The sequence below is a fragment of the Octopus sinensis genome, linkage group LG25 (genome assembly GCF_006345805.1).
Source record: "Octopus sinensis linkage group LG25, ASM634580v1, whole genome shotgun sequence".
Lineage (NCBI taxonomy): Eukaryota > Metazoa > Mollusca > Cephalopoda > Octopoda > Octopodidae > Octopus > Octopus sinensis.
Window position 1 is genome coordinate 19,835,689 of NC_043021.1, and position 22,580 is coordinate 19,858,268.

The 22,580-nt window shown below is 42.9% G+C and overlaps 1 protein-coding gene across 1 annotated transcript in view; it reads left to right on the forward strand.

The window, feature by feature from the left end:
- Positions 1-22,580, forward strand: part of LOC115224451 (protein XRP2) — a 71,210-nt gene that overhangs the window by 28,800 nt on the left and 19,830 nt on the right. The window contains exons 2-3 of the mRNA XM_029795355.2: positions 12,634-12,751; positions 19,539-19,630. Of these exons, the coding sequence (XP_029651215.1) occupies positions 12,634-12,751; positions 19,539-19,630 (210 nt within the window). The remainder of the gene's footprint in view (positions 1-12,633; positions 12,752-19,538; positions 19,631-22,580) is intronic.

Consider the following 22,580-nt stretch of genomic DNA (forward strand, 5'->3'; position numbering starts at 1 on the left):
CTGATTTGAGAACTTTATATTATTGGAAAACCTATATAAAATTATCAGTGAACAAAAAACACAATTAACGAGACCTCTAATTAATTAAGGTTGATATTTTGCAACCAACTTGCACATTATAGGTGCAGGAGTGGCTGTGTGGTGAGTAGCTTGCTTACCAACCACATGGATCCGGGTTCAGTTCCATTGTGTGGCATCTTGGGCAAGTGTCTTCTACTATAGCCTCGAGCTGACCAAAGCCTTGTGAGTGGATTTGGTAGACGGAAACTGAAAGAAGCCTGTCGTATATATGTATATATATGTGCGTGTGTTTGTTTTGTGTGTCTGTGTTTGTCCCTGCCAGCATTGCTTGACAAGCGATGCTGGTGTGTTTATGTCCCCGTCGCTTAGCGGTTCGGCAAAAGAGGCCGATAAAATAAGTACTAGGCTTACAAAGAATAAGTCGTGGGGTCGATTTGCTCGACTAAAGGCAGTGCTCCAGCATGGCCACAGTCAAATGACTGAATCGAGTAAAAGAGTAAAAAAGAGAGAGTATTCAAGTGCTACCTGTTGAAAGCTTTGCATACAGGAAGCCAGCAAGTGTATGGGGTCATCAGGAAAGAATGCGCACCGTTTCGGGGCCTACCTCTCGACGGCATCATTGCACACCACCCCCAACTCACTGATATGAGGCCCTGCTTGCTAGATCAACTAGTTATCAAATATAACCAAATGATCTAGTTATGTAGTAGTAGTAGTTGTGGTTGTAATAATTGTTGATGTTGCTGTTGAGCGAACGGTCTTCGTCCCAGATCTCGCAAGATGGGAGAAGTCCGAAACATGGTCCTTTGCTATTCGTAAGACCCACAGAAGAGAAAGCAGGTCAACCCCCGACACTGAGAGCATCGACAGATGGATGAATGCGCATCCAGGCTCAGCGGTTGCGTAGGAAGTCGGGGATAAGAAACAGGAAGAAAGAGCGAGAGAAAGTTGGGGGCGAAAGAGTACAACAGGGGTCGCCACCACCCCCTGCCGGAGCCTCGTGGAGCTTTAGGTATTTCACTCAATAAACACACACAACACCCGGTCTGGGAATCGAAACCGTGATCCTCTTACCGCGAGTCCGCTGCCCTAACCATTGGGCCATTGCGCCTCCACTGATGTTGATGTTGAACCACAGGCTAACCTGCTCAATCTACTAGAAAGAGCAGTCTTTCAAATCGCATTCTAACCAAATTAAAGGAGGAGAGACACATTGGATAATGCAATCAAGAAACTGGTGTTTTGTTCCAGCATGGAAACCGAATTTTTCAGACAAAATTTAGTCGAAAGTGATTTAAGTTGACTTATATTCCAAAATCACTTTGGAACACCAAAAATTCTATGTGAAATGCAGCAGAACTTGGAAATGTTTGTTTTTTATTCTTTTACTACCACTGTGACCCGGCAACGCTGGGTCATAGTGCTAGTGACAAAAGAAGAGCTTCAGGCCAAGATTGAACCTTAGTTAAAGAGGTTTGTGTGTTGCTGTGTCCATGTCTTTACCCACAAGACCATTGCATAGTGCTAGTGCATGCATATACAGCTGCGTGCATGCGCACATACAAGCGAGTACTGTCCAAATCTCCGACCAATCACATACAGCTAGCTGGCATTCAATTGGCGTATCAAGTTTCAGGCATTTTGATTGGGTTTTGGATAGTAAATTCACAAAAAAGTAACTTCTATTGATTTTTTAATGGCTTTGCGGGGTGACTGGGGAAATGTAAAGATGTGCACGACCACCCTTGGATGGTTTTGAATGACCATAGAAAGTGCGAGCCCTCTAACTGAAAAATTGTGGATTTGTATAAAGGACACACACACAGACATTTTGCCGTTTATATATAGAGAGATTTGTTTCAGTCATTAGACTATGGCCATGCTGGGGCACCACCTTGAAGAATTCTTTGTTGAATGTATCAACCCCAATAATTTTTTTTTTAAAGCGTGGTACTTATTCTATCAATCTCTTTTGCTGAACCACTTAGTTACAGGGATGTAAACACACCAATACTGATTGTCATGTGGTTGTGGGGGACAAACACAGATGCACATACATATGTATGTATGTGTGTATATCATCGTGAGGAGGCGCAATGGCCCAGTGGTTAGGACAGCGGACTCGCGGTCGTAGGATGGTGGTTTCGATTCCCAGACCGGGCGTTGTGAGTGTTTATTGAGCGAAAACACCTAAAAGCTCCACGAGGCTCCGGCAAGGGGTGGTAGTGATCCCTGCTGTACTCTTTCACCACAACTTTCTCTCACTCTTTCTTCCTGTTCCTGTTGTACCTGTATTTCAAGGGGCCGGCCTTGTCACTCTGTGTCACGCTGAATATCCCCGAGAACTACGTTAAGGGTGCACGTGTCTGTGGAGTGCTCAGCCACTTACACGTTAATTTCACGAGCATCCATCACTGTGATCACCGTGACCAACCAGGCTATCAGATGTTGCTACACATCGCTGGTCACAATGCGCTTCACATTGTTTTAGCCTTCAAATGATGCCACCCCACTGGCTAAGCAAACAGGGCAACAGAAGAAAGAGTGAGGGAAAGTTGTGGCGAAAGAGTACAGCAGGGATCACCACCACCCCCTGCCGGAGCCTCGTGGAGTTTTAGGTGTTTTTGCTCAAGAAACACTCACAACGCCCGGTCTGGGAATCGAAACCACGATCCTACAACTGCGAGTCCACTGCCCTAACCACTGGGCCATTGTGCCTATTTGTATATGTATGTGTGCATATATATACATATGTATGTATGTATATATATATGTATGTGTATATATATATACATATATGATGAGCTTCTTTCAGTTTCCATCTACCAAATCCACTCACAAGGCTTTGGTTAGTCCAAGGCTATCGTAGAGACACTTCCCCAAGGTGCCACACAGTGGGACTGAACCCAGAGCCATGTGGTAGGGAAGCAAATGATGTTTGAATGTAAACATTCAAATGCCCCCTCGTCCTCAACCACCACCACCAGCTAACAAGGGAGCCTCTATGTTGTTGCTCAATCTGCTAGAAACTGTAGCCAAAGCTCTATCAAAGCTCCACCTTATTATCTTTAAAAAGGATAAGGGACACACTGGATAACATTTTCCTAGGCTCCTTCCCTGCACACAGGAAGAAGATGAGATGGCCACGGTTGGAATGCCTTTGATTGTAGGTCTGCTTGGTTAGCTTTGACCTGGAGCTCAACCCCACCACTACCACCACCACCACCTCCACAAGAGTTCCTACATCTCAGTATCTGCTTTCCATCATAACATCTACACTATACTCTTTTACTCTTTTACTTGTTTCAGTCATTTGACTGCGGCCATGCTGGAGCACCGCCTTTAATTGAGCAACTCGACCCCGAGACTTATTCTTTTGTAAGCCCAGGACTTATTCTATCGGTCTCTTTTGCCGAACCGCTAAGTAACGGGAACATAAACACACCAGCGTCGGTTGTCAAGCAATGCTTAGGGGGACAAACACAGACACACAAACACACACACATACATATTTATATATATATATATACATATATACGACGGGCTTCTTTCAGTTTCCGTCTACCAAATCCACTCACAAGGCTTTGGTCGGCCCGAGGCTATAGCAGAAGACACTTGCCCAAGGTGCCACGCAGTGGGACTGAACCCGGAACCATGTGGTTGGTTAGCAAGCTACTTACCACACAGCCACTCCTGCGCCTATGTATTGTTTCTTTTTGTTGAGGTTTTTCAGGTTCTATTCTCTCCCCCCCCCTGGTCTCTGATCTTCCTCTGTTCTTTCAAGCTCTGCCCGTCGGCGCTGTTTAACCCTGAATGATATCTAACCCCTTCCGCTCTCCTCTTCCGCTCTCCCCTCTCCCCCCCCATCCACTCGTTATTGTTGTTAATTAGGCAGCAATTTAGAAAGACGGCAAAGTTTCCAAGTCTCTTGACCAAGCCTCGTACCTCTATTAATTCTGTGGCATCAATATATTGACGAACCCAGCATTGATTCCAAAGTTCCACCATTACATCTGGTCATATCTCTGGCCCTTTCTCATCAGATAAACCAAGGGTTTTATTGACTTGGCCAGTTAGCCTACAGCGCCAGATGTTTGCGATTCTTCTTTATCTCCTACCCCCTCTCTCTCTCCCTCTCTCTCTCACACTCGCTCTCTCATGCACACAAACACTCTCTCTCTCTCACACAGATACACACTCTCACACACACTCTCTCTCTCTCTCAGATACTCTCCCTCTCTCTCACACAAACACTCTCACACAAACACTTTCTCTCTCTCTCAGACAGACACACACTTTCTCACACACACACACACACTCTCTCGCTCTCACACACACTCTCTCTCTCACACACACTCGCTCTCTCATGCACACTCTCTCTCTCACACAGACACACACTTTCTCACACACACACACACACACACTCCCTCTCCCTCACACACACACACACTCTCTCTCTCTCTCACACACACACACTCGCTCTCTCATGCACACACTCCCTCTCACACATACACATAAACACACTCTCTCTCTCACAGACACACACACTCTCTCTCACACACACACTCTCTCACACACACTCGCTCCCTCATGCACACACTCCCTCTCACACACATACACATACACACACTCTCTCTCTCTCACAGACACACACACACACTCTCTCACACACACACACTCTCTCTCACACACACTCCCTCTCTATATCACACACACTCCCTCTCTATATCACACACACTCCCTCTCTATATCACACACACACACATCCTCCCCCCTCTCCATTGAAATCCATGCTGTCAGATATCAACTTGCAAAACATAACAAGCCAACTGCTGCTTGCTTTCAGTGCATTGTTGTTTCCCCATGCAATAAAAATATTCTCATTAGATAACGAGTTTCCAGGTTATTATCCTGATTCACAGCACAGCTATTTGGTCGTTACAATGCAGTCGTTCACATACATTTCCTTCTCTGTTCACTGTTCACCATTTTACGTTCGCTATTCAGCATTTTACATTCACCGTTCAACAGCTCATTTTTCTCTGTTCAGTGTGTCATGTTCTCTGTTCACCACCCTTGTTTATTCTATGTTCATAGTTCACAGCGTTATATTCTTTTCCATTCACATGTTCACCCCCACCTCATATTCTTGCAGTGAGTCTGTTCAGTGTGTCATGTTCTCTGTTCACCACCCCTGTTTATTCTATGTTCCTAGTTCACAGCCTTATATTGTTTTCCATTCACATGTTCACCCCCACCTCATATTCTTACAGTGAGTCTGTTCAGCGTGTCATGTTCTCTGTTCACCACCCCTGTTTATTCTATGTTCCTAGTTCACAGCCTTATATTCTTTTCCATTCACATGTTCACCCCCACCTCATATTCTTGCAGTGAGTCTGTTCAGCGTGTCATGTTCTCTGTTCACCACCCCTGTTTATTCTATGTTCGTAGTTCACAGCCTTATATTCTTTTCCATTCACATGTTCACCCCCACCTCATATTCTTGCAGTGAGTCTGTTCAGCGTGTCATGTTCTCTGTTCACCACCCCTGTTTATTCTATGTTCGTAGTTCACAGCCTTATATTGTTTTCCATTCACATGTTCACCCCCACCTCATATTCTTGCAGTGAGTCTGTTCAGCGTGTCATGTTCTCTGTTCACCACCCCTGTTTATTCTATATTCGTAGTTCACAGCCTTCTATTGTTTTCCATTCACATGTTCACCCCCACCTCATATTCTTGCAGTGAGTCTGTTCAGCGTGTCATGTTCTCTGTTCACCACCCCTGTTTATTCTATGTTCGTAGTTCACAGCCTTATATTGTTTTCCATTCACATGTTCACCCCCACCTCATATTCTTGCAGTGAGTCTGTTCAGCGTGTCATGTTCTCTGTTCACCACCCCTGTTTATTCTATGTTCCTAGTTCACAGCCTTATATTGTTTTCCATTCACATGTTCACCCCCACCTCATATTCTTGCAGTGAGTCTGTTCAGCGTGTCATGTTCTCTGTTCACCACCCCTGTTTATTCTATGTTCGTAGTTCACAGCCTTATATTGATTTCCATTCACATGTTCACCCCCACCTCATATTCTTGCGGTGAGTCTGTTCAGCGTGTCATGTTCTCTGTTCACCACCCCTGTTTATTCTATGTTCCTAGTTCACAGCCTTATATTGTTTTCCATTCACATGTTCACCCCCACCTCATATTCTTGCAGTGAGTCTGTTCAGTGTGTCATGTTCTCTGTTCACCACCCCTGTTTATTCTATGTTCCTGGTTCACAGGCTTATATTCTTTTCCATTCACATGTTCACCCCCACCTCATATTCTTGCAGTGAGTCTGTTCAGCGTGTCATGTTCTCTGTTCACCACCCCTGTTTATTCTATGTTCATAGTTCACAGCCTTATATTCTTTTCCATTCACATGTTCACCCCCACCTCATATTCTTGCAGTGAGTCTGTTCAGTGTGTCATATTCTCTGTTCACCACCCCTGTTTATTCTATGTTCATAGTTCACAGCCTTATATTCTTTTCCATTCACATGTTCACCCCACCTCATATTCTTGCAGTGAGTCTGTTCAGTGTGTCATGTTCTCTGTTCACCACCCCTGTTTATTCTATGTTCATAGTTCACAGCCTTATATTGTTTTCCATTCACATGTTCACCCCCACCTCATATTCTTGCAGTGAGTCTGTTCAGTGTGTCATGTTCTCTGTTCACCACCCCTGTTTATTCTATGTTCATAGTTCACAGCCTTATATTCTTTTCCATTCACATGTTCACCCCCACCTCATATTCTTGCAGTGAATCTGTTCAGTGTGTCATGTTCTCTGTTCACCACCCCTGTTTATTCTATGTTCATAGTTCACAGCCTTATATTCTTTTCCATTCACATGTTCACCCCACCTCATATTCTTGCAGTGAGTCTGTTCAGTGTGTCATGTTCTCTGTTCACCACCCCTGTTTATTCTATGTTCATAGTTCACAGCCTTATATTGATTTCCATTCACATGTTCACCCCCACCTCATATTCTTGCAGTGAGTCTGTTCAGTGTGTCATGTTCTCTGTTCACCACCCCTGTTTATTCTATGTTCATAGTTCACAGCCTTATATTGTTTTCCATCCACATGTTCACCCCACCTCATATTCTTGCAGTGAGTCTGTTCAGTGTGTCATGTTATCTGTTCACCACTCTTGTTTATTCTATGTTCCTAGTTCACAGCCTTATATTGTTTTCCATTCACATGTTCACCCCACCTCATATTCTTGCAGTGAGTCGGTTCAGTGTGTCATGTTCTCTGTTCACCACCCTTGTTTATTCTATGTTCATAGTTCACAGCCTTATATTGTTTTCCATTCACATGTTCACCCCACCTCATATTCTTGCAGTGAGTCTTTTCAGTGTGTCATATTCTCTGTTCACCACCCTTGTTTATTCTATGTTCCTAGTTCACAGCCTTATATTGTTTTCCATTCACATGTTCACCCCACCTCATATTCTTGCAGTGAGTCTGTTCAGTGTGTCATGTTCTCTGTTCACCACCCTTGTTTATTCTATGTTCATAGTTCACAGCCTTATATTCTTTTCCATTCACATGTTCACCCCACCTCATATTCTTGCAGTGAGTCTGTTCAGCGTGTCATGTTCTCTGTTCACCACCCCTGTTTATTCTATGTTCATAGTTCACAGCCTTATATTCTTTTCCATTCACATGTTCACCCCCACCTCATATTCTTGCAGTGAGTCTGTTCAGCGTGTCATGTTCCCTGTTCACCACCCTTGTTTATTCTATGTTCCTAGTTCACAGCCTTATATTCTTTTCAATTCACATGTTCACCCCCACCTCATATTCTTGCAGTGAGTCTGTTCAGCGTGTCATGTTCCCTGTTCACCACCCTTGTTTATTCTATGTTCATAGTTCACAGCCTTATATTCTTTTCCATTCACATGTTCACCCCCACCTCATATTCTTGCAGTGAGTCTGTTCAGTGTGTCATGTTCTCTGTTCACCACCCTTTTTTTATTCTATGTTCATAGTTCACAGCCTTATATTCTTTTCCATTCACATGTTCACCCCCACCTCATATTCTTGCAGTGAGTCTGTTCAGCGTGTCATGTTCTCTGTTCACCACCCCTGTTTATTCTATGTTCATAGTTCACAGCCTTATATTCTTTTCCATTCACATGTTCACGCCCACCTCATATTCTTGCAGTGAGTCTGTTCAGTGTGTCATGTTCTCTGTTCACCACCCCTGTTTATTCTATGTTCATAGTTTACAGCCTTATATTCTTTTCCATTCACATGTTCACCCCCACCTCATATTCTTGCAGTGAGTCTGTTCAGCGTGTCATGTTCCCTGTTCACCACCCTTGTTTATTCTATGTTCATAGTTCACAGCCTTATATTCTTTTCCATTTACATGTTCACCCCCACCTCATATTCTTGCAGTGAGCTGGCAGAATTGCTAGCAGGAGTGGCTGTGTGGTAAGAAGCTTGCTTCCCAGTCACATGGTTCCGAGTTCAGTCCCACTACATAGCACCATGGGCAAGTGTCTTCTACTATAGCCTCAGGCCCACCAAAGCCTTGTGAGTGGATTTGGTAGACGGAAACTGAAAGAAGCCCATCATATATATATATATATATGTATGTGTGTGTGTGTGTGTGTATTTCTGTGTTTGTCACTCCATCTTTGCTTGGCAACCGATGTTGGTGTGTTTATGTCCCTGTAACTTTCAGGGACATAAGAGACCGATTGATTAAGTACCAGGCTTAGAAAGAATAAGTCTTGGAGTCGATTTGTTTGACTAAAGGCAGCACTCCAGCATGGTCGCAGTCAAATGACTGAAACAAGTAAAAGAAAGGCTGGACCAAATGCTTAGCAGCATTTCTTCTACATTATTTACATTATTTACATTTCACAGATATTTGTCTCTCATCTTGTTTGTTGTTAACACAAAGTTTCGGCTGATATACCCTCCAGCCTTCATCAGGTGCATTGGGGAAATTTCGAACCTGGATTTTCATTCCTAAGGTATTTTTCTATGTTATTATTATTATTATTATTAATATTCATCATCATCATCATCATCATCATCGTTTAGTATCCGCTTTCCATGCTGGCATGGGTTGGACGGTGCAACCGGGGTCTGGGAAGCCAGAAAGCTGCACCAGGCCCAGTCTGATCTGGCAATGTTTCTACGGCTGGATGCCCTTCCTAACGCCAACCACTCCATGAGTGTAGTGGGTGCTTTTTACGTGCCAGACGAGGCTGGCAAACAGCCACGATCGGATGGTGCTTTTTACGTGCCACCGGCACGGAGGCCGGGTGAGGCTGGCAAATGGCCATGATTGGATGGTGCTTTTACTATTATTATTACTATTATTATTATTAGTGAAGGCGCATGACTCAGTGGTTAGAGCGTCGAACTTACGTTTGTGAGGTTGTGAGTTCAAATCTCGGACTGGGCTGCGTGTTGTGTTCTTGAGCAAGACACTTTATTTCACATTGCTCCAGTTGACTCAGCTGTAGAAATGTGTTGTGATATCACTAGTGCCAAGCTGTGTTGGCGTTTGCCTTTCCCTTGGGTAACACTGGTGGCGTGGAGAGGGGAGGCCTGTATGCATCGACAACTGCTGGTCTTCCATAAACAACCTTGCCCAGGCTTGTGCCTCAGAGGGTAACTTTCTAGGTGCAATCCCCATTATCATTCGTGACTGACGGGGTCTCCAGCGGCAGCGGCTCATCATCATCATCACCATCATTATTGTTATTATTATTCAGGTCATTGCCTGGAATCAAACTCAGAATCTTGGGGTTAGTAGCCCGCGCTCTTAACCACTACACCATATGCCTAAGACACCTGATGAAGGCTGGAGGGTATATCAGCCGAAATGTTGTGTTAACAACAAACAAGATGAGGATAAATATCCGTCAAATGTAAATAATGTAAATAAAGTACATAATTCCTCATCTCTTAAATATTGAACATTTCTTCTAGTTTTACATTCTGAGTTCAAATTCACTGAGGTCAACTTTGCCTTTTATCCTTTCAGAGTCAATAAAATAAACATCAGCTAAGCACCGGGGTGCATCTAATAGACTAGTCACCTCCACCAAAATACCTGGCCTTGTGCCTATTCATCTATTCTTTTACTTGTTTCAGTCCTTTGACTGTGGCCATGCTGAAGCACTGTCTTTAGTCGAGCAAATCGACCCCAGGACTTATTCTTTGTAAGCCCAGTACTTATTCTATCGGTCTCTTTTGCCGAACCACTAAGTTACGAGGACATAAACACTCCAACATCAGTTGTCAAGCGATGGTGGTGGGGACAAAGACAGACACAAACATACAGACACACACATATATACACACAACGGGCTTCTTTCAGTTTCCGTCTACCAAATCCACTCGCAAGGTTTTGGTTGTCCCGAGGCTATAGTAGAAGGCACTTGCCCAAGGTGCCATGCAGTAGGACTGAACCCTGAACCATGTAGTTGGTAAGCAAGCTACTTACCACACAGCTACTCCTGTGCTTATAGTAGAAAAAATTTTATCATTATTCCACTTGACTCAAGTTTGTTTTTATTCTTACTCTTTACTCTTTTACTTGTTTCAGTCATTTTGACTGTGGCTATGCTGGAGCACCACCTTTAGTCAAACAAATCGACCTCAGGACTTATCCTTTGTAAGCCTAGTACTTATTCTATTGGTCTCTTTTGCCAAACCGCTAAGTTATGGGGGCATAAACACACCAGCATCGGTTGTCAAGTGATGTTGGTGACATACACACACACACAGACATATACACACACATACATATATATATATATATATATATATATATATATATATATATATATATATATATATATATACACATATATATGATGGGCTTCTTTCAGTTTCTGTCTACCAACTCCACTCACAAATCTTTGGTCGGCCCGAGGCTATAGTAGAAGACACTTACCCAAAGTGTCACGCAGTGGGATTGAACCTGGAACCATGTGGTTGGTAAGCAAGCTACTTATCACACAGCCACTCCTGCACCTATGAAGAATTTACATGGGTAGCAGGTTCCTAAAAGTGCGCGCATGTGTATGTGTGTGTGCGCGTGCGTGTGTGCGGGCTTGTATGTGTATGTGTGTGTGTGTGTGTGTGTGTGTGCGCGTGCGTGTGTGCGGGCTTGTATGTGTATGTGTGTGCATGTGTTGCTGTTGTTGTTGTTTAGCAGCACTTGATCAGCTCTAATCAAGTAGACCTTATGACCCAAGGTGTACCGCCCATAACCATTCCATCGCATCCCATCCCATCATCCCATGCACCCCTTTCCTTTTCCTGGACAAGGGTATCTAAGACCTGTAACCTTTGATAGCCAGAAGCTTTTAATAACCCTTCAAGTGCTCAAAACCCTTCTGATGATATTTCCTATTCGTAAGAGACAAACTTTCTGTAGAGGCCCTATAAGACATCCCATTCCAGTAGTCTTCAACTATTTGTCTATATCGTTATTCACAGTCCCTAACGAACCGATTATTACAGGGACAACTATTACTGTTTTCATATTCCAAGTTCTCGCAATTTCAAACTTTATGGTATACTCTTTTACTCTTTTACTTGTTTCAGTCATTTGACTGCGGCCATGCTGGAGCACCGCCTTTAGTCGAGCAACTCGACCCCAGCACTTATTCTTTTGTAAGCTTAGTACTTATTCTATCGGTTTCTTTTGCCGAACCGCTAAGTAACGGGGACGTAAACACACCAGCATTGGTTGTCAAGCAATGCTAGGGGGACAAATACAGACACACAAACACACACATGCACATATATATATATATATATACATATATTCGACGGGCTTCTTTCAGTTTCCGTCTACCAAATCCACTCACAAGGCTTTGGTCGGCCCGAGGCTATAGCAGAAGACACTTGCCCAAGATGCCACGCAGTGGGACTGAACCCGGAACCATGTGGTTGGTTAGCAAGCTACTTACCTCACAGCCACTCCTGCGCCTACATTATTTACATTATTTACATTTCACAGATATTTGTCCTCATCTTGTTGTTAACACAAAGTTTCGGCTGATATACCCTCCAGCCTTCATCAGGTGCATTGGGGAAATTTCGAACCTGGGTTTTCATTCGTAAGAGACAAATTTTCTGTAGAGGCTCTATAAGACATCCCATTCCAATAGTCTTCAACTATTTGTCTATATCGTTATTCACAGTCCCTAACGAACCGATTAGTACAGGGACAACCATTACTGTTTTCATATTCCAAGTTCTCGCAATTTCAAACTTTATGGTTATAGTGTATTTTTTGTGATTTTTTTATTTTCTTTCTTTACAATCCTGGTATCAAACGGATACAATGGATCAGTTAGTTAGCAACTTCGATTTTCCTTGTCTATTATTGTTATGTCTGGTTTATTATTTTCCATCTTTTTATCTGTTTGAATGGGAAAAATCTCATAAAATGTGGCGTTTTTCCAACACAAGCAATTATTATTATTATTATTATTATTATTATTATTATTATTATTATTATTATTATTATTATTATTATTATTATTGTAATTGATTTTTCTTTTGTATTTTATCCTTTCAGGGAGAAGCGGCCCAAAATCGATGTCAAAGATTACACGATAGCAAATGTTAAAAACACAACCATGGGCCGCATGCCGGGGACTGTCGATGGACAGCAGTTTATTATAGAAAAATGCGAGGTAAGTTACTTTCACTTTCGCTTTGAGACCGACATCTTACAGATGGCGCTGTTAATTCTCAATCACTCAGAAGGTGAAAGGCAAAGTTGACCTCAGTGAAATTTGAACTGAGGATGTAACAACAGATGAGATACCACTAAGTATTTTTGCCTGGCATGTTAGTGATTCTGTCAGTTTGCTGCATTGATAATAGTGATAATAATAATAATAATAATAATGATAATAATGATAATAATGATAATAATAATAACAATAATAATAATAATAATAATAATAATAATAATAATAATAATAATGATAATAATAATAATAATAATAATAATGATAATAATAATAATAATAATAATAATAATAATGATAATAATAATAATAACAATAATAATGATAATAACAATAATAATGATAAAATAATAATAATAATAATAATAACAATAACAATAATAATATAATAATAATAATAATAATAATAATAATAATAATAATAATAACAATAATAATGATAATAATAATAATAATAATAATAATAAAATGATAATAATAATAATAACAATAATAATGATAATAACAATAATAATGATAATAATAATAATAATAATAATAATAATAATAATAATAACAAGCAGTGGCTCTCATGGCTTCTGATCTTAACTGATTGGAAGTGTTATCATGTACATTGTTTTGTCTTGGTATAAAAGATGGGCTACAGCAAATATTCTGCTCAATACCACAGATTTGCTTGTCAGTTGTTTGACTGTAACCAGTTGAGCATGTCCCTTAGTGGCTGACGATTTGTGCATCTCTGACCACGAGCTGAAGTAGTGGGGGAGCATCATAGCCATGTGTTGAGAGGGATTCTTTGGGGTTTGAATAATTCACCTCTGGAAATATGGGAATTTTTTTCACCATCCTTAAACAACACTTCTTCAGGGACCTTTTGAGCAGGATGGGCTACTCAATCTGAAGAAAATTCTAACTGGGCTCCACCTGCAAGGTCATGTGCTGTTTATCTTCATATGAGATCAGCATGTTGCGCACATATGGTTGTGCTGCATGTGCCTGGTGTACCCTTATCAGACGGGTTGTCATGATGGGTATATTGGGCTTCGTATATTTTACCCCAGTGTCACTTTGATGGCATGAACTGCTCTCTCACTCAATAATAATAATAATAATAATAATGATAATAATAATAATAATAATGATAGTAAATGCCCTGATGCAGTACCAGTAACTGAATGGAAGTGTTATCATGTACATGTTTTGTCTTGGTATAAAAGATGGGCTCTACAGTAAATATTCTGTTCCATACCACAGCTTTGCTTGTCAGTTGTTTGACCATAACCAGTTGACCATGTCCCTTAGTGGCTGATGATATGTGCATTTCTGATCATGAGCTGGAGAAGTTGGGTAGCATCATAGCCATATGTTGAGAAAAATTCTTTGGGGTTTGAATAATTCATCCCTGGAAATATGGGAATTTTTTTCACCATCCTTAAACAACACTTCTTCAGGGACCTTTTGAGCAGGATGGGCTACTCAATCTGAAGAAAATTCTAACTGGGCTCCACCTGCAAGGTCATGTGCTGTTTATCTTCATATGAGGTCTCCATGTTGTGCACATATGGTTGTGATGCATGTGCCTGGTATACCTTTATCAGACGGGTAGTTCAGATGGTTAGTCCTGATGGGTATACTGGGCTTCCTATCCCAGCATCACTTTGATGGTGTGTGCTGCTCTCTCACTCAATCATAATAGTAACTGGTGCATTTCAAAAGGTAACTTTAAAACTGTTTTATCTTTAAAATTTTCAAAAAGAAAAAGAAGAAAAAAACAAATGGAAAGTTCCAGTATATGCAATGCATGCAGTATTTAATTGAATACTATCTCTTTTGCTGAACTGCCAAGTTACAGGAACATAAACAAACCAACAAAGGTTGTCAAGCAGTGGTGGGGCATAAGCGCAAAGGTTCACACATATGCATGTCGAGGCACATGGCCTAGTGATTAGAGCAGCAGGCTCGCAGTCGAAGGATCGCAGGTTCGAATCTCAGACCAGGTGATGTGTGTGTTTATGAGCGAAACACCTAAGCGCCACGAGGCAACAGCAGAAGGTAATGACGAACCTCTGCTGATTCTTTTGCCACGACTTTCTCTCATTCTTTCCTCCTGCATCTTGCAGCTCATCTGCGACGGACCGGCGTCCCGCCCAGGTGGGGATACTATATGCCAAGGAAACCTTATGAGCCAGGCATGGCTCCAGAAGGAACAAACAACACATATGCATACACACACATACGGCCCAGGAGTGGCTGTGTGGTAAGTAGCTTGCTAACCAACCACATGGTTCCGGGTTCAGTCCCACTGCGTGGCATCTTGGGCAAGTGTCTTCTGCTATAGCCCCGGGCCGACCGATGACTTGTGAGTGGATTTGGTAGATGGAAACTGAAAGAAGCCTGTCGTATATATGTATATATATATATGTGTGTGTGTGTGTGTGTTTGTCCCCCTAGCATTGCTTGACAACCGATGCTGGTGTGTTTACGTCCCTGTCATTTAGCGGTTCGGCAAAAGAGACCGATAGAATAAGTACTAGGCTTACAAAGAATAATACCCGAGGTCGATTTGCTCGACTAAAGGCGGTGCTCCAGCATGGCCGCAGTCAAATGACTGAAACAAGTAAAAGAGTAAGAGTATACACATACACACATGACGGGCTTCTTTCAGTTTCCGTCAACCAAATCCACTCATAAAGCTTTGGTTGGTCTGAGGCTATTGTAGAAGACATTTACCCAAGGTGTCATTGTGGTTTTGTGGTTAGATGTTTGCTTCCCAACCACATGGATCCAGGTTCAGTCCCACTGAGTGGCCCTTTGAGCTAGTGGCTTCTACTGTAGTCTCGGGGCCGACCAAAGCCTTGTGAGTGGAATTGGTAGATGGAAACTGAAAGAAGCCTGCTGTATTGTTGTATATATGTATATATATCTATGTGTGTGTGTGTGTTTGTCCCAACCCCCATCATCACTTGACAACTGGCGTTGGTGTGTTTGTGTCTCCTTAACTTAGTGGTTTGGCAAAAGAGACCGATAGAATAAATACCAGGCTTACTAAGATTGATTCATTCGAATAAAAGTTCAAGGTGGTGCCCCAGCCTGGCCACTGTCTAATGATTAAAACAGGTAAAAGATAAAAGATATATATATATATTTGTATGTGTGTGTCTCTGTGTCTATGTTTGCGACTCTCCCACCATCACTTGATGACTGATGTTGGTGTGTTTACATCCCCGTAAATTAGCGGTTCAGCAAGAGAGACCAATAGAACAAGTACTTGGCTTACAAAACAATAAGTCCTGGGGTCAATTCCTTTCGACTAAATCCCTTTAAGGTGGTGCTCCAGCATGGCCACAGTCTATTGACTGACACAAGTAAAAGAGTAAATAGGCACATATTTGTGCAAGTATGTTCATAGTTTTTGGCCCTATTAAAGGATCAAGTAATGTTGCCTTAAGGCACAAGCACAGTGGGAAGTTGCCCTGGGGCCCAGTATTGATCTATGTATGCTGTGGCTTGTCAGTAAATAATTACTACAGGGCCAATGCACTGCTTTTGTCAAAGGGGCTTCATGGGTCTATGGGTCCAATTCTGATCTACGTATGCTGTGGCTTGTCAATAAATAATTACTACAGGGCCAATGCACTGCTTTTGTCAAAGGGGCCTCATGGGTCTATGGGTCCAATTCTGATCTACGTATGCTGTGGCTTGTCAATAAATAATTACTACAGAGCCAATGCACTGCTTTTGTCAAAGGGACCTCATGGGTCTATAGGTCCAATTCTGATGTACGTATGCTGTGGCTTGTCAATAAATAATTACTACAGGGCCAATGCACTGCTTTTGTCAAAGGGGCCTCATGGGTCTATGGGTCCAATTCTGATCTATGTATGCTGTGGCTTGTCAATAAATAATTACTACAGGGCCAATGCACTGCTATTGTCAAAGGGGCCTCATGGGTCTATGGGTCCAATTCTGATCTATGTATGCTGTGGCTTGTCAATAAATAATTACTACAGGGCCAATGCATTGCTTTTGTCAAAGGGGCCTCATGGGTCTATGGGTCCAATTCTGATGTACGTATGCTGTGGCTTGTCAATAAATAATTACTACAGGGCCAATGCACTGCTTTTGTCAGAGGGGCCTCATGGGTCTATGGGTCCAATTCTGATGTACGTATGCTGTGGCTTGTCAATAAATAATTACTACAGGGCCAATGCACTGCTTTTGTCAGAGGGGCCTCATGGGTCTATGGGTCCAAGTCCATTTTAACAGCATTATGGGCCCCTAGACAAATCAGTGCATTGAGCCCGGATAATATTTATTTACTGACAACAAGCCACGGCATACATAGATCAGAATTGGACCCATGCTGTGGCTTGTCAATAAATAATTACTACAGGGCTAACGCACTGCTTTTGTCAAAGGGGCCTCATGGGTCTATGGGTCCAATTCTGATCTACGTATGCTGTGGCTTGTCAATAAATAATTACTACAGGGCTAATGCACTGCTTTTGTCAAAGGAGCCTCATGGGTCTATGGGCCCAATTTTGATCTACGTATGCTGTGGCTTGTCAATAAATAATTACTACAGGGCTAATGCACTGCTTTTGTCAAAGGAGCCTCATGGGTCTATGGGCCCAATTTTGATCTATGTATGCCGTGGCTTGTTGTCAGTAAATAAATATTATCCGGGCTCAATGCACTGATTTGTCTAGGGCCCCATAATGCTGTTAAAATGGCCTTGGGACTAAGTCTTGCAAAAGTTCTTCATTTGTTTTAAATGGACGATTGCAAGAATTGAAAATGCTTGTGAGAAGCAAGACAAGGTTGAGGGAGGGGTGGCTTTGGAACTAATCCAAGATTAAATCAAGTTGCCATTTGGTATTACTGAATATTGAATAGGTGTAAGGGTGGCTGTGTTTCCCAGCTGTATGGTTCCAGGTTCAGTCCCACTACAGGGCACCTTGGGCAAATGTCATCTACTATAGCCTGGGGTTGACCAATGCCTTGTGAGTGGATATTGTAGATGGAAACTGAAAGAAACCTGTCGTATGTATGTACATACACACACACACCACACACACACACACACACCACACACACACACACACACACACACATACACACACACACACACTCTCACACGCACACACACAAGTAGCTTGCTTACCGACCTCATGGTTCCGGGTTCAGTCCCACTGCATGGCACCTTGGGCAAGTGTCTTCTACTATAGCCTCGGGTTGACCAAAGGCTTGTGAGTGGATTTGGTAGACGGAAACTGGAAGAAGCCCATCGTATATATGTATATATGTGTGTGTGTGTGTGTGTGTGTGTGTGTGTGTGTGCGTGCGTGTGTGTTTGTGTGTGTTTGTGTGTGTGTGTGTGTATGTTTGAGTGTCTGTGTTTGTCCCCCTAACATCGCTTGACAACTGATGCTGGTGTGTTTATGTCCCCGTAACTTAGCAGTTCGGCAAAAGAGACTGACAGAATAAGTACTAGGCTTACAAAACAACAAGTCCTGGGGTCGATTTGCTGGACTAAAGGTGGTGCTCCAGCATGGCCACAATCAAATGACTGAAACAAGTAAAAGAGTATAATTCATTTTAATATTCTGCGAGAATATGGCAGTGAACTGATAGAATTGTTAACACGCCAGGCAAAATGCTTAGCGGCTTTTCATGTGTCTTTAGGTTCTGAGTTCAAATCCTGCCAAAGCCAACTTTGTCTTTCATCTTCACGGGGTCGATAAAATAAGTAACAGTTGAGCCCCTGTTGCTGGCCTTATATCAAAATTTGACATCAATATTTTGTGAGGCTCTGTCTGACCATGGGGGAATATTTACCTTACTTGGTAACAGGAAGTGTATCTGCCTTAACCCTTTTGTTACCATATTTCTGCTGAGATGCTCTGTGTTTATTTCAATTAATTTTAAATGTAACAAAGAATTTAGCAAAATAATTTAGTTATCATTAAGCTAGAGTTAGGAACATGAATTGTGACTAAGGTTTGGTGGAAGATTTTAGTTCAGAACTTTTGAAAACAAGACATTTGTATCACAGAGCCAGAGGCAGTTTCAGGCGGGTTGGTATCAAAAGGGTTAAATAAATGCAGTCCCAATTTAAGCAAGCATGAAAAATTGTTTGTTCCTTCTCGAGCCATGCCTGGCTCATAAGGGCCAGTTTCCCGGTTTCCTTGGCGTATAGGTTCCCCACCTGGACGGGATGCCAGTCTGTTGTAGGTGAGCTGCAAGATGCAGGAGGGAAGAGTGAGAGAAACTTGTAGCGAAGGAGTCAGCAGAAGTTCGCCATTACCTTCTGCCGGAGCCGCGAGGAGCTTAGGTGTTTCGCTCATAAACACACACATCACATCCGGTCTGAGATTTGAACCCATGATCCCTCAAACGCGAGTCCGCTGATCTAACCACTAGGCCATGTGCCTCCACAAGCATGAAAAAGAGAACACTAAATTGATTATGATGATCGTGGTGATGATGGTGGTGATGGTTGTGGTGATGGTGGTGGAGATAATAATGATGACGGTGATGGTGGTGTTGGTGACGATGGTGATGGTGGTGGTGGTGGTGGTTTTGGTGGTGATGGTGGTAGTGGTGATGATGGTGGTGGTGTTGGTGGTAGTGGTGATGGTGGTGGTGGTGATGGTGGTGATGAAGGTGATTTGACTAATTGTGTTTTGGAATCTTCTCAAGCTTTTTTTTTTTTGTCTATTTTAAGGATACAAATATTTACATCTTTGACCATTCGGCCTCCGTGACCATCGATGACTGTATCAACTGCAGAATATTTCTGGGACCAGTGAAAACAAGGTAAGTGCCTCATGGTATTGATTTCATTTCATTCAGACCTATATCATCATCATCATCGTTTAGTGTCCGCTTTCCATGCTAGCATGGGTTGGACGGTTCAACCGGGGTCTGGGAAGCCAGGAGGCTGCACCAGGCTCCAGTCTGATCTGGCAATGTTTCTACGGCTGGATGCCCTTCCTAGTGCCAACCACTCCATGAGTGTAGTGGGTGCCACAGTCGGATGGTGCTTTTTACGTGCCACCAGCACGGAGGCCAGGTGAGGCTAGCAACGGCCATGATCGGATGGTGCTTTTTACGTGCCACCGGCACGGAGGCCAGTCGGTGTGGCGCTGGCAACGGCCACGGTCGGATGGTGCTTTTTACGTGCCACCGGCACGGAGGCCAGTCGGTGCGGCGCTGGCAACGGCCACGGTCGGATGGTGCTTTTTACGTGCCACCGGCACGGAGGCCAGGCTAGGCTGGCGAGCTACTAATAGTTTCATGCTGTTATGATACTTGAGCAGGCATATTTATAAATGCACCATGTATCTTAAAGCTATTTTTCAGAGTCAATCCACATCTTGTATTTTTCCTCCGAACCAAATTTTTAATCTCCTGAAGAAAACAGGTTTTTCATGATCTAATGAGGGTCAGGGTTAGGGTTAGTGTTAGGGTTTAATCAATAAAAAATGCATCTGAAACAGCCGTTTTTTTTTTTACTTATGCGCCATTTTTAAGCTTAACCAGGCTCATGGGCCCAGTTTCCTGGTTTCTGTGGCATGTGTGTTCCCCCCAGCTGGACGGGACGCCAGTCCATTGCAGCGTTACTCAAGAAACAGGAAGAAAGAGTGAGAGAAAGTTGGGGCAAAAGAGTACAACAGGGGTCGCCACCACCCTCTGCCGGAGCCTTGTGGAGCTTTTAGGTGTTTTCGCTCTATAAACACAAACACCCGGTCTGGGAATCGAAACTGCGATCCTTCAACTGCGAGTCCGCTGCCCTAACCACTGGGCCATTACGCCTCCACCTGAAACAGCTGTAGTGAGCCTTTAGCCCATTTCATATGTATATTTTATATATACGCGCAGGAGTGGCTGTGTGGTAAGTAGCTTGTTTACCAACCACATGGTTCCGGGTTCAGTCCCACTGCGTGGCACCTTGGGCAAGTGTCTTTTACTATTGCCTTGGGCCGACCAAAGCCTTGTGAGTGGATTTGGTAGATGGAAACTGAAAGAAGCCCGTCGTATATATGTATATGTATATATACATGTGTGTGTATGAGTTTGTATGTCTGTGTTTGTGCCCCCAACATCGCTTGACAGCCGATGCAGGTGTGTTTATGTCCCCGTCACTTAGCGGTTCAGCAAAGAGACCGCTAGAATAAGTACTGGGCTTACAAAGAATAAGTCCCGGGGTCGAGTTGGTCAATTAAAGGCGGTGCTCCAGCATGGCCACAGTCAAATGACTGAAACAAGTAAAAGAGTCAAAGAGAAAGAGTATACGTTGGGGTGCTGAAATGTTCCTGGCTTTAAGGGTATGACAAAAGGCCTGGCTGGAACCCCAACCTTCCGAGTTCTTTTACAGGGTTTAGAAAAACTGAAGGACCACTGCAATTAGTGTGTGAACCTGAGAGGGGAAATATGTTGAATAAAATCCTAATTAACTGATTCTCCTGTATTTTCTTTTACACAAAGCCAGGAACTTTTCAGCACCCCCTCATGTGTGTGTGTGTGTGTGTATACACATACATGCTTACATGTGTAGCTAGTTATTCATTTTTGCACGTAGATCCATCTATATTACATACACTCACATCGTCAGACAAACACACACACACACACACACACACACATACATACTCACACACACACACACACACTCACACACACATACACATACATACTCACACACCACACACACACACACATACATACTCACACACACACACACACACACTCACACACACATACACATACATACTCACACACACACACACACACTCACAAACACATACACATACACACACACTCACACACACACATACACACATTCACACACACTCACACATACACATACACACACACACTCACAAACACATACACTCACACCCACATACACATACACACATACACTCACACCTACATACACATCATCACACACACACGCTCACACACTCACAAACACACACTCATACACACATACACACACATACAGCAAAAAGCGAAAACAAAACAAACATAATTTTTTCTCTGTTAATTAACCTTGCAACACTTAAGTATGATTAAATAAATAAATAAATAAATTAATTAATAAATAAATAAATAGATAAATAAATAAACAAAAAAAGCCAGACTGATCTAATCCAGGTTCAGGTCTGCAAAAGAGAAACTACCTTCAAGTGCTGTTGCTGCTTGTGGTGATGGTGATGATGGTGATGGTGGTAGTGGTGATGGTGATGATGATGATGATGGTGGTGGTGGTGGCGGTGGTAGTAGTGCTGCTGCTGCTTGTGGTGATGGTGATGATGGTGGTGATGATGATGATAATGATGATGGTGGTGGTGATGGTGGTGGCGCGGGGTAGTAGTGCTGCTGCTGCTTGTGGTGATGATGATGATGGTGGTGGTGATGGTGGTGGCGGTGGTGGTAGTAGTGCTGCTGCTGCTTGTGGTGATGGTGATGATGATGATGGTGGTGGTGGTGGCGGCGGCGGTGATAGTAATGCTGCTGTTGCTGCCGCCGCTGCCACTTGTGGTGCTACTGGTGTTTCTGATTGCGTATTTGGTGCGGAATGAGGAAGGAAGAAAATTGGGTGGTGGGGGTGGCGGGCGGGGGTGGTGGTGGGGTGGATAGCTTGGAGGCAATAAGGAAAGAATTCTGCTGAAAGAGTTCTCGTCGGCTTCTGCTTCTCAAAAAGCACTTTAACCAAAAACCGAATTATTGATTGGCAGATCCCTCCAGAGATAAAATTATT